At 46.8% G+C, this 13,654-nt stretch overlaps 1 protein-coding gene across 1 annotated transcript; it reads right to left on the bottom strand.

Annotated features, from left to right (window-relative positions):
* Positions 1-16: 16 nt before the first annotated feature.
* On the bottom strand, positions 17-2,873 carry LOC109772396 (probable methyltransferase PMT21). Its single transcript, XM_040403960.3, has 4 exons — positions 2,546-2,873; positions 843-2,400; positions 680-757; positions 17-603 (listed from the first exon to the last, which is right to left on the bottom strand). Exons 2-4 carry the CDS (start codon positions 2,372-2,374, stop codon positions 387-389), a joined length of 1,827 nt encoding a protein of 608 aa, XP_040259894.1. The 5' UTR covers positions 2,375-2,400; positions 2,546-2,873; the 3' UTR covers positions 17-386.
* Positions 2,874-13,654: the final 10,781 nt, after the last annotated feature.

Here is a 13,654-nt window from a genome sequence, read left to right as displayed (position 1 = left end):
ACTGCATCACTATCACTTCGTGCTCCATAAATATTTGAATAAATAATAATTATAGCCACCCCGCTTGATTGCTCGATTACAATCGCAGTGCCGACTAGCTATAGGACATGCATACAGTATTCGGATAACAACTTACAGGTGACTCATCAAACTTTACCTCCCCTTATCTTTCCCCAAAGAAAAAGAATCAACTGTTGTGTGATCAATAGCTAACTATTGGATCCTCCTATATGAATATGACAAGATAAACTATATATATTGCTTGTTTAATTTATTTTGATGACTATGAACCCCTCCTTGTTCTATCAAAGTGTCGACTATGAATCACCCTCGCCTTTCCACTGGGATCATGGTCAATTCCTGTCACTGGGGCTGCTGGTTCGTGACTATGCCTTCTTTGCCGACCAGAGCTGCTTGTGGCAGATGAGGAGCTTCTCCTTCTCATTCTCCTTGTTCTCGGTGTCATGCCTGTCGCAGGTCCATCTCATGCCCTTCGCGATGGAGGCCACGGAGTCGAGGAAGTAGGGGTTGTCCCGGATGATGGCGTAGCCGGTCGGACGAAGGATGCGGTCCATCTCAACAAGCACAAACTTCATCTCGCATCTGCAATGCCAGGGACAATCGGTTAGCAACTTGAGATCTTCCTTGCTGAATATGTGGGCAGCAGCACATTACATACCTGTGTGATTCTGCGGCGAAGAGGCCGTCGGCGTGCAGCAGATCGTACGTCCGTGGGTACGTGGAGAAGGCCTCGCACCTAGGAACCAGCAGGTTAATTCCATTCTGGCAATGTGGAACAGAGAGTCGAGCAGGATGCAGTTGGAAGAAGAGGTAATGCGTACCAGTCGTGGTTGGTGCCGATGAGTCCTCTGTCGTAGACGACGCCGAGGGAGTTGGGCCCGTAGGAGGAGACGACGTTCATGACCCACACAGGGTCCTTGACGAGGCTCGCCGCGAACCCTCCGTACACGGTGCTCATGTCCATGACGTTCCGCACCTTGTCGCTCCCCAGCGCGGGCAGCAGCGCCTTGTAGTGCTTTACCGCCGCCTTCCACTTGCCGTCGTCGTGCTTCATGGCGCTGCCGCTGCCGCCGGGGACGACTGAGACGCGCTCCGGCGCGACGCCCAGCCTCTGGGGCCACTTGGGCAGCGCCTTGCCGCGGGACTTGGGGCTGGGCGCGGTCACGCAGGAGCGCATGGGCACGTACCACGCCGCGTCGGCGTCGACGCTGTCGTCGCACTTGGCCGGGGTGGTCACCGGCGTCAGCTTGTCGTAGCAGCCGGCGTCGAGGGACTTCTGCCACACGGCGATGTCGCCCTTCTTGTTGTACAGCCGGAAGCACATGCTGGCGAGCATCTTCTTGAGCCGGTCGAAATCGGCCTTCTGCGCCTCCACCGTGGTGTTCCAGCCGTGCCACCGGTTCTCGTAGTTGATGGGCGGGCCGGAGAGCACCCAGAAGCCGCCCGGCCGGAGCACCCGCTGGATCTCCATGAGGTAGAGCCCGCCGAACTCCGTCCACGGGATGAGGCACCTGGAGCAGTGCGCCATGTCCATGGAGGCCGAGGGGATGGGCAGGCGCTGCGTGGAGATGATGCCGAGGATGGCCGGGATGCCGCGCTCCAGCGCGAACTGCACCTGCGCCTCGTGGTTGTCCCTGGGCGCCAGCGACACGGTCAGGATGTTCCGGGCCAGCAGGTCGCCGCCCCAGCTGGCCACGCCGCACCCCGTGTCGAGCGCGGTGCGGACGCTGCCGTCCTTCATGCCGGGGATCAGGTCGGCCATGAGGTCGACGTACGCGCCGACGCCGTTGGGGAACATGGTGCCGCCGCCGGGGAAGGTGAAGCGGTCGCCGTCCTTGCGGAGCCAGTGCTGGTTGGACTTCTGGCTGTTGATCCAGTCGTAGGGCACGTTGCGGTACCAGCACTGGTGCTTGCTCTTGGGCCAGCGGATGGGCGGCTTGTAGCCCCGCGGCGGCGGCACCAGGCAGACGGCGCGCTCCGGCGGCGGCGGGCAGTGCCGCTCCATGAAGCTGAGCCGGTAGTTGCCGTACCTCCTCCACCGCTTGGGGTCGGTGCAGGGGGTGTAGTCCTGGTAGTCAGCGGGGCACTCGGAGAACTCCACCTCGTCGTCGCCGTTGCCGTTCCTGGCAATGGCGAGGGCGATCGCAGAGCCCTCCTGCTTGGCCGTGGAGACGATGGGGATGATGCTGGTTGTGGTGGAGGAGAAGGTGAAGGTGCGGCCGGTGCTGTAGATGCCGCCGAGGTAGAAGGAGAAGCCGCAGAGGAGGAGCAGCATGAGCGCCACCGGCACGGCCCTCGCCCCAGCGCCGCCGCCGCCCGCCCTCTCGGGCTTGGCCTCCTTGCTGTACTTCATCGCCGTGCCCTCTGCCCTGCCCTGCCCTGCGGATGGGATTGGGTCAGATTTTTTAAAGTTTGTTGAGGGCAGGGCATCAGAATCGGTAACAAACCCCGTACGAGAATACGCACGCGATTTCCGGACCAGATACGCAACGAAATTATCAACCAAGGAAACCAAAAGACGTACCTTTTGGGTTGAATTGGAAGTTTGGAACCAGACGGAACCAGGGAGCAGAGGTTGCGAGGTCTTGAAGATGATCGATCGGTCGGTCGATATATAGCTAGCGGGGAAGGAAGGCAGATGCGTGTCGGCTGATCGGCTCTCGGCGCGCCGAGGAGATTTACGTTACTACTACTCCATTACTAGATTAGATCTGAAGCTGAATGAATATAAAACCAGAAGGATTATCACGCCTAAACAAAACGACCAGATCGTAACAAACGAGAATTGGCAGGTTGATTGGGCAGACAATTATGGGAGTATCTCTAGCGGTGGCCTGGCCGCCCTCTGTTTGTGTAGGTCGGACACTCGGGGAGTTTTAAAGACCCCATTGACGACGGTTAGGCGCGCGCCCACTCCCATCACCATCGTCGTCTTCCTCCGTCAAAAACAACTGAGTGCATTATTATCATGGGTTCATTGGAAACGCCCCGACTCGGCCAACCTAAAGCAAGCAGAATTACAAATGATTTACTGTCATGTAGGTACATCCGGTGAAAACAAGTCACATGCTTGTTTAGACCGACTGTTTCGTCTTGATTGCAAAGATTGACTGATTTCCTTGCGTGTTCAACGTCAACCGAACGAGTGGATCCCGGCCCCATGCACGGACGTACGTATGGCTAAAATGTAGTAGTAGCTGCACATCTACGCGCGTGAATTTCATTCTTTAATTCGATGTGGCCGGTCGTACATCACATTGTTGGCTTTGTCTCGGCTGTTAGCGTTGCATTACAAGATGGGTTTGGCGGATCGCATTTAATCAGTCAGCTCGGTGGAGTGAGGGAGTGAGTGAGCGAGTCTGCGAGTGGTGGGTGCGCCACCACCCACGACGACTGCCCCACTCGTCCACACCCAGGCCGTGGAAGCTGTGGACGGCGAAAATTGCAATCGCATGCAAGTAAATATCTGTCAGCTGTTGTTAATCGTGTTCAATTACGCATATGCATACTACAGCAAAATACGAGCTACTAGGATTTTGCCATCCTAGGGGATGAAGCCCCACGTACCGGAGCGAAAGTAGCAACTGTAGTTTTGCTGCATGAGTTTTGGCATGCACCGAATAGAAATACAAATACTGGACCGCCCGCCCGCCCGTGACCACACCAGAGATGCGTCGGCTTTGTTGGCCGGCAGCCGCGCGGCACAGTGAGTCAACCGAGCATATGTAGAAGCTAGCTAGGTACCACTCGCAAGGCCAGTGAAACCAAGCTAGATATAGCTGCCAGTAGCCCCTCACTCGCAGACAGTAGACAGAGTATCACTCGATGGTCACGCGTAGAGACGACGATTTGGCTTAATCTGCCACTGCCAGCCTGGGTGGCAACGGATCAATCAATCTGTCGGTGGCACTGATCGATCCCCATATGGATGCATCATCACATACGGTTCCACTGTCGCTCCTTTCTCCCTGCTCTACCTCGCTAGCTAGCCATAAATGCGGTTCGATGGAGCGATCGACCATGCGCGCTCCGCCACCGCCACCGCGCGACCGTGCATGTGCGCCCTCACGTGCATGTACGCCGCCCCGAGATTTAGCGGAAGCTAGCGACCAAACTAAATGAATTATTTATCTACAGCAGCGTAATCCATTATGCAAATGTGTGTATCACGGGAACCCTACTATCGATTACGTAGTAGATCGTGTGTGTACATGCAAGTGACATGCATGCGTGCTTTGGTGGCCTGTCGCGTTCGCTCCAGTTGGCCCGGTCGGATCATATATCTCTCGTCGATCCAACGGCGACCGACACGAGCGTGCACGCTGCCCTGTTACATCATTTTTCTGTACGGACAGTAGATTTTGTCCATTTCATGCACAGCTAGCTAAAAGCATCTACCACCGAACTTGAAAATCCGGCTCCTATACATCTGCGGACACGCCAGAGCACTCCCACGGATGCATCCGGACGACCCTTTGTATTTCATGTCTGGCATCCACATATCTTAAATTCGGACTCCCCAATACTCCCTCCGGTCCTTTTTACTCCGTGTATTAGATTTGTGTCAAGTCAAACTTTACAAAATTTGACCAAATGTATATTAAAAGATATCAACATCTACAATACCAAATATATATACTATGAAACTACATTTCATAATGAATCTAAAATATTGATTTGATATTGTGAATGTTGATGCTTTTTTTATAAGTTTGGTCAAATCAGAGATACTTTGACTTTGGACAAAACTTATATGCAGACTAAAAAGGACCAGAGGGAGTACATGACAATCCATGCACGTCCATCATACACGCCAATGTCACACATAAATAACAAATGTTGGTAGCAAAAATGCATAGTTCTTAAATAAAATTTATTTTAAGTGCACAACTCAAACATTAGCTTTTTGGTTTTCATTGTTAGTCCACATATGTTTCACAAGATCACCGAGTTGCAGCGTGTGCACCTGATGATCTCGAAGATTCGGATGCATCTGCAGAAGATTCATAAGCTGATTTCCATCTTGATCTTTCAAGATTTGAACTTGTTTCCCAGGTACTTCAAAATCATTTGTTTGGGCAACACCATCACCCTCATCCTCAATAATTATATTGTGAAAAGTAACACAACATGTCATCAGCTGCCACAAAGTTTCTGATTCCCACATCATTGTAGCTCCACGAACAATTCCCCAACGAGTTTGAAGCACTCTGAATGCCCTCTCCACATCCTTCCTAGTTGCTTCCTGCATTGTGCAAAGTGGCTTTGTTTGTTGCCGCGTGGTTCAGATATAGTCTTCACAAACGCCACCACTGATGTAGATGTCATCGGCAAGATAGTACTCATGTTGTAGCCACGGCCATTGACAATGTATTTTCACGGCGATGATTTTACCCATTACAAAGCCTCATGAACACAGGAGATCGTTAAAGCATGTTGATGTTGTTGTGAGAACCCGACATTTCAAAGAAAGCATGCCAAATCCATAAGTCATGTGATGCCACTGCTTCCAGTATGATGGTGGCCTCTTTGGTGTGACCTTGATACATTTCCCGCAAACCTTTTGGTAGTTCTTCCATTACCAATGCATGTGATCAATTGATCCGAGCATTCTTGGAAACCCTCTGGCCTCTCCAATAGCCAACAACTTTTTTGTGTTTTGCATATTTAGTTCTCTCAGATACTCTACTCCAAACACCTGATGGAAATATGCCCTAGAGGCAATAATAAAATGGTTATTATTATATTTCCTTAACCATGATAAAGGTTTATTATTCATGCTAGAATTGTATTGACCGAAAACTTAAATACATGTGTGGATACATAAACAAATACTGTGTCCCTAGTGAGCCTCTACTAGACTAGCTCGTTGATCAAAGATGGTTAAGGTTTCCTAGCCATAGACATGAGTTGTCATTTAATAACGGGATCACATCATTAGGAGAATGATGTGATGGACAAGACCCAACCGTTGGCATAGCATATGATCGTTCAGTTTATTGCTACTGCTTTCTTAATGTCTAATACATGTTTCTTCGACCATGAGATCATGCAACTCCTGGACTCCGGAGGAATGCCTTATGTGCCATCAAACGTCACAACGTAAATGGGTGATCATAAAGGTGCTCTACAGGTATCTCCGAAGGTGTCTGTTGAGTTGGCATGGATTGAGACTGGGATTTGTCACTCCGTATGACGGAGAGGTATCTCTGGGCCCTTTGGTAATACAACATCACAAGAAGCTTGCAAGCAAAGTGACTAAGGACTTAGTTACAAGATGATATATTACAGAACGGGTAAAGAGACTTACCGGTAACGGGATTGAACTAGGTATGAAGATACCGACGATCGAATCTCGGGCAAGTAACATACCAATAGACAAAGGGAACTACGTATGTTGTCATAAAGGTTCGACCGATAAAGATCTTTGTAGAATATGTAGGAACCAATATGGGCATCTAGGTCCCGCTATTGGTTATTGACGGAGAAGCGTCTCGGTCATGTCTACATCATTCTCGAACCCGTAGGGTCCGCACGCTTAACATTCGTTGACGATATAATATTGTATGAGTTATGTATGTTGGTGACTGAATGTTGTTCGGAGTCCCGGATGAGATCACGGACATGACGAGGAGCTCTGGAATGGTCCGGAGGTAAAGATTGATATATGAGATAGTAGTGTTTGGTTTCCTAAAGGGTTCCGAAATTCACTGGAAGGGGTTTCGAATGTTTCCCGAAATGTTCTGGTGCGAGAACACTTTATTTGGGCCAAGGGGTAAAGTCCACGGGGCTTTAGGAAGGTGCAAAAGGAAGTTTTGCAAAGGCCAGGGGCCAGACGCTAGGGACCCTGGCGTCTGGGGCAGACGCGTCTGGTCTTGGAGTCGGAGAAGGACTCTTGCCTTGCGTGCCAAACCAACTTTGAGGAGGCTCTTTCTCCAAGAAACGACCCTAGGGCTCAACATATAAATAGAGGGGCAGGGCTAGCACCCGGAATACATCAATATTCAACAAGCCGTGTGCCGACAACCCCGCCCCCTCTAGTTTATCCTCCGTCATAGTTTCCGTTGTGCTTGGTGAAGCCCTACGGAGATTGTTCTTCACCACCACCGTCACCATGCTGTCGTGCTGCCGGAACTCATCTACTACTTCGTCCCTCTTGCTGGATCAAGAAGGCGAGGACGTCATCGAGCTAAACGTGTGCTGAACGCGCAGGTGCCGTACGTTCGGTACTTGATCGGGACAGATCGTGAAGGTGTATGACTACATCAACCGCGTTGATAAACGCTTCCGCTTAGCGATCTACAGGGGTATCTAGATGCTCTCCCCTCTCGTAGCTATGCGTCTCCATGGATAGATCTTGCGTGTGCGTAGATTTTTTTGTTTTCCATGCAACGTTCCCCAACAACACCTGCACCACGATGCGGGAAAACTTGACAGTAGTCTCCAGGCATGTGCTCTCCCTCATCCAAACCATATCACCAACGACATCTGTGGCAGTACCAAGTGCAAACATCCTTAGAGCAGCTGTGCATTTCTGCTTAGCACAGAAATAAAGTCGGCCGCAACAATCCCTTGTGATATTGAGTAGTCATCGTGTGCCTCCACTCCCTCCACAATCCTAAAAAACAATGGTTTCCGACGACGAAACCATGGATCATTCAGGAAAGTTGGGTTCGGAGCAATGTAGTCTCTGTGCAGTAGCCGTGCTCTAGAGACCCTATCTCGATTGATCACTCTTCTCCCTTTGATTGAGCCCTTGAAGTTGAGAATATGCTCTACCCGCAGGTCCATTTCCTCTTGCGTGCTCATGAGCATGATCATGTCAACTTCTTCGTCTGAATCCAATGAATCGAAGAACTCATCTTGAATCATTTGATCAAGCTCTGTCGGTCCATACTCCTCGTCCGATGAAGCATCGGAACCCATCATTTTCCCTACAAATAAATCACAAAAAACCGGGCCGAACAATGTGTTGAACACATAGAGCGCAAGGGGCAGCCCGATAGTTGCCAGACGTACCGCGGTGGCGTCCAAGCCGGCGACGACGTCACTGGCGGCGAGCATGGGAGAGGGGACTGCTGTGCCGGTGCTAGCGGCGCATAGGCTCGGAACGACTGTGGAGCAAGGGTGGCAGCGAAGCGCGAGATGTCCGTCGCGGAGGAGGAAGAAGAGAGGAGAGAGCAAATGGATCTGGTAGGTCGAGGGGTTGGAATTGGTGCAATTTGCGGTGGGCTAGGGTTGTCGTGTCCAACGTGGCGGACGAGCCCGGCCGCCCCCATATCCGCCCTACATTTGGGCTGGATATGAGGGCCGCCGGTCAGCCCGGGCGTTTGAGGCCCGTTTGAGGTGCCCGTCTAGGGTGATTTTTTTGACCGGTCACCGACCGGGCCGTCCGCCCGGGCGTTTGAAGCAGGTTTTGGGTGCCCGACTGTAGATGCTCTAAGATCCAAAAACAAATATCACAACACACACGTTCTCGTGCATCAGACTAGCCATAATGAGAGTAATTTAGCTAGTAACATAACACACTTCAAGGCAAATTTTCTTATGTGCCAAGTAGTTAATGACAAGAGAGATGTTTATGGTAACATAACACATCCCAAGGCAAAATAAGTGCACGTCTAAATAAATGAAGATGGCTTTAATGGCTCTTATACGGCAGGGCGACTCGCTTGGTGACGGGGACGACCATGGGCTCGGGGACACGGGTTCCCCGGGCGACGTCGGTGCTCTGCTCACGCCCCGACACGGCTGTGCCGCTGGAGGGGATATGCTTTTGGGCTCTCGTGGGTGAGGACTCGAACGACAAGGAGGATGGTGATGGCGATGTTGGCGGTGGTGGGGTGGACGGGCGTGCGTGTGTGCTGCTCAGTCGGTGAGTTTATCACTCGTGCGGCGGAGCTTGGGGGCTCCTGTTGGAAATATGTCCTAGAGGCAATAATATTGTATTATTATATTTCCATATTCATAAATTAAGAGTTTATATTCTATGCTATAAGTACTATGATCCTGGATTATGCGATTCAGTGGAAAACTCATATGCATGTGTGGAATGATAAACGGTAAACTTAGGTTCCTAGTCTTGCCTCTAAGACTAGCTCAAGTATTGTTGGTGATCATGTTTTCTGGATCTTAGGTTATCTTTAAGTATAACAATAGTCCTAAAACAACATTGATAGTATGACGTTAGAAGAACGATCATATTGGATCAACCCAAACTTATGTGTTATACTTTGCGATAATATTGTCAGAAGTCAATTGTTATAACACGGAGTCTTAACGTGCGTTTTAGTTCCTTAGACCATGAGAGTATCGTAGTCACTTCTTACCGTACGATGGACTTTTGGGGTTGCTCAAACATCATCTATAACATGGTGAGCATAACGCCAACTTACAGGTTCATCGGAAAGTTTGACAAGGGACTAGATAGCTCGAGAGTGGAATTTGCTCCTCCGACGATGGAGAGATATTCTTAGGGCCCTCTCGATGTGACGACATCCAGCATCGTCTGGCCAGACATAGGTGACTATGTCACAGGGATGCCGGAACATGTCAATGGGAAAGAAGAACAAAACCGGTAACGAGGAGAACGGTATAGTGAGCATGTGTATGACTCAAGAGGATACCGATATATCTCACCTCAGGTTTTGTAAAGTATCGCAAAGCAAAGGTATATCACATGATAACCAAAGGTTCACTCTAATGTCATTTGTGTACTCACAGAGATCGATATGGACGTCCACGGTTCCGCTATCGGTCATTTAACAAATGAGTTTTGTTCATGTCTATGTTTTACCGAACCTAAAGGGTCATAAGCTTAAGGTAATCATGATTTGCTGACTGTTAGTAGGATGGGAATAACAAGGAAATATTCGTGAAATAGTTTCGTTAATATTCAAAATAGTTCCGAGAGGACCCGAAAGCGTTTTGAGGTCACACGAAGGGTTTCAGAGTTTATCTGGCAATACCTGGTTTTGCCGATAAATAATAGTAGCACATATGCCCGTGCGTTGTAACGAAAAAGATAATTGACGTGTCATCCAAAAAAAGGGTCTCCATAATGGTAGGCGACAGAGCAAGGAGTTATGGTCTTCTCGCTGGACATGTTTGACACAGGAAATCTTGATAGTGGTGGGGTTGGTCGGCGTGGTGGCGAGCACCCAACTCATGGTTTTCTTCCTCCGAGTCTGCCTCCATCTTGGGGTTGTGCCTGCCTTCTCATTTGGTGGTTGTGCGGCAACCTTGGGGACACGGTTGCTTCGACCACTCTATCTTACAATGGCGTAACTAGGTGGATTATTAATTGCAATGCATAAATCCTGTTTCATTAGCATAATCAGGCATGAATGTCCCTTCTTTTGGGGGGTTATTCTCTTTGATTATTTTAGTGCTCAAGTGCCCATAATTTTGCTCTAATTAAAGCCAAACAACATATTCTCTTTTATTGCCACGTGCCCACAATTTCTTTCATTTATAGCCAACCAGCATAGAACGAACATGCACCGCTAAGCAATGGTCAGCGCAAATATTTAAGAGAATAGTACATCGTTAGGTTAGAAATATAATTTTTTGAACATTCAAAAAATATGAATTGGTGAATATTTTTGGAAACCTGAACAATTTTTCAAATCCCGAACAATTTTCAAAAAAAGTGAACAATTATTTTTTGAAAATTCCCATATTTGGCAAAACACCAACAAAATTAGAAACATTAATAGTTTTTGAAATTCACAAACAATATTCTGAAAACATGAAAATTCTATAAAAACACAAATATTTTTCAATTTTTTATTTTTTAAAAGGGGAACATTCAAAATAATTTTAGAAAATATTTTCTTAGAGGAAAATATTATTTTTGATTTGTGAACATTTCACTAAAACTAGAATATTTTATAATATGGAACATTTATAAAATGTAAATTTTATAAAGAAATCTTGAAGAATTTTGGAAACACAAAAAAAGAAAAAATGAGAAACTTTTGAAACAAGAATTTTAAAAAAGTTTCGGACATTTTTCAAATCAGGAACAAATTTTTTGAATTCTAACCATTTTTTGAATATTTGAACAAAAATTGAAATTCTGAATATTTTTGTAAATTTTAACTTGACAGAAAAATAAAAATAAAGAATGAAAAAAGGAAAAGGAAATATAAATGAGAAAGAGAAAAAACAGAAAAAGAAAAATAGAAATAGAACATCAAAAAAGGGGGAAACGGGCCGACCTAGTCTTAGGCGCCTGCTACCTCTTGAGCACTGCGTTGGTTTTCCCTTGAAGAGGAAAGGGTGATGCAACAAAGTAGCGTAAGTATTTCCCTCAGTTTTTGAGAACCAAGGTATCAATCCAGTAGGAGGCTACGCGCGAGTCCCTCGCACCTACACAAAACAAATAAATCCTCGCAACCAACGCGATAAGGGGTTGTCAATCCCTTCACGGTCACTTACGAGAGTGAGATCTGATAGATATGATAGGATAATATTTTTGTGATAAAGATGCAAAGTAAAATGAAAGCAAAGTAAAAGCAAAGGAAATAAATAAGTGTTGGAAGATTAATATGATGAAGATAGACCCGGGGGCCATAGGTTTCACTAGTGGCTTCTCTCAAGAGCATAAGTATTACGGTGGGTGAACAAATTACTATTGAGCAATTGACAGAACTGAGCATAGTTATGAGAATATCTAGGTATGATCATGTATATAGGCATCACGTCCGAGACAAGTAGACCGACTCCTGCCTGCATCTACTACTATTACTCCACTCATCGACCGCTATCCAGCATGCATCTAGAGTATTAAGTTCAAAAGAACAGAGTAACGCTTTGATGTAGAGGGATAAACTCATGCAATATGATAAAAACCCCATCTTGTTATCCTCGATGGCAACAATACAATACGTGCCTTGCTGCCCCTACTGTCACTGGGAAAGGACACCGCAAGATTGAACCCAAAGCTAAGCACTTCTCCCATTGCAAGAAGATCCTATAGGTTTAACTTGGCACAAACACTAATTAAAACATAAAAACACATCTAACCAGAGGCTAGAACAAATATTTATTCCTAAACAGAAGCAAAAAGAAAAAAACTAAAAATAAAATTGGGTTGCCTCCCAACAAGCGCTATCGCTTAACGCCCCTAGCTAGGCATAAAAGCAAGGATAGATCTAGGTATTGCCATAATAGTGGTATGGCAAGTCATGAAAACTTTTCTCATATTCTCTACGTTCAGCAGCAAGTTTTCTTTGAGGCAAGCAAAAATAATCAAAAGAGCTAAATTTAATGGGACAAAAGTCCCCAAGATCAATCTCGGGAGGTATGGGTTCCTCCCTAGGCCCTTTGTATTGCACAACCAATTCATCATTACAAGCATTCTTTTGGCAAAAGGTCACAAGCCTTTGTTCAAGAGGAAAACCTAATCCATTATTCTGAATAGCAAAATCATCATTAAGCTCGGAAATTCTATCAACTAGAATATCAGTTGGAACCTTTTTCCTAAGATTTTCATTATAATCAATATGATCCAAAGATTGTAAACGCATCATGTCTTCTTGATTAAAAAGGATAGCTTCAATAGGAGGATGACTAGCATCTACCCTATAATGCGCAAAGATTTCTTTGGCCTCTTTTATTATGAATCTAAACTCATGAGCCAAAAAGATAGTGGCGGCACGCTTAACAGAAGAATGCTCAATATTAGAGAATTCTAGGAAAATTCTTTTTATGCAAGGATGCATGTGCATAAATTGCCTTTCAAGTTCAACTATAAGCATGGCAATAGCGTCCACAAGACTACTAGTTCTATGAAGAATAGAACCGCCCATAGAAGGCAAAGCACCGGCACAAGTAAAGAAATCTTGAATAACTCCTTTTCCAATAATATTACCACTACCAATTCGAAATCTTTTTGTATGCAAGGTAGGGGGTTCTTCAGCAGGAGCATCAGAATTTTCAATGATATTATTATTGTCCATATCGGCAATAATTTCCCCAATTTCAGACATAACGACAGAGAGAGCGAGGGGCAAAAAAGAAGAAGGCGAACGGAAAAGAGAGGGCGAATAAAACGGCAAGGGTGAAGTGGGGGAGAGGAAAACGAGAGGCAAATGGAAAATAATGTGATGCGGGAGATAAGGGATTGTGATGGGTACTTGGTATGTTGACTTTTGCGTAGACCTCCACGGCAACGACGCCAGAAATGGCTCATTGATGGGAGTCCAAATCTTGACTTGACCTTGCGTAAGCCTCCCCGGCAACGGCGCTAGAAATCCTTCTTGCTACCTCTTGAGCACTGCGTTGGTTTTCCCTTGAAGAGGAAAGGGTGATGCAGCAAAGTAGCGTAAGTATTTCCCTCAGTTTTTGAGAACCAAGGTATCAATCCAGTAGGAGGCTACGCGCGAGTCCCTCGCACCTACACAAAACAAATAAATCCTCGCAACCAACGTGATAAGGGGTTGTCAATCCCTTCACGGTCACTTACGAGAGTGAGATCTGATAGATATGATAGGATAATATTTTTGGTATTTTTGTGATAAAGATGCAAAGTAAAATAAAAGCAAAGTAAAAGCAAAAGAAATAAATAAGTGTTGGAAGATTAATATGATGAAGATATACCCGGGGGCCATAGGTTTCACTAGTGGCT

The sequence above is a fragment of the Aegilops tauschii genome, chromosome 1 (genome assembly GCF_002575655.3).
Source record: "Aegilops tauschii subsp. strangulata cultivar AL8/78 chromosome 1, Aet v6.0, whole genome shotgun sequence".
NCBI lineage: Eukaryota > Viridiplantae > Streptophyta > Magnoliopsida > Poales > Poaceae > Aegilops > Aegilops tauschii.
Note: the sequence above shows the minus strand (reverse complement) of the source record. Positions and strands in the feature narration are given on the sequence as shown.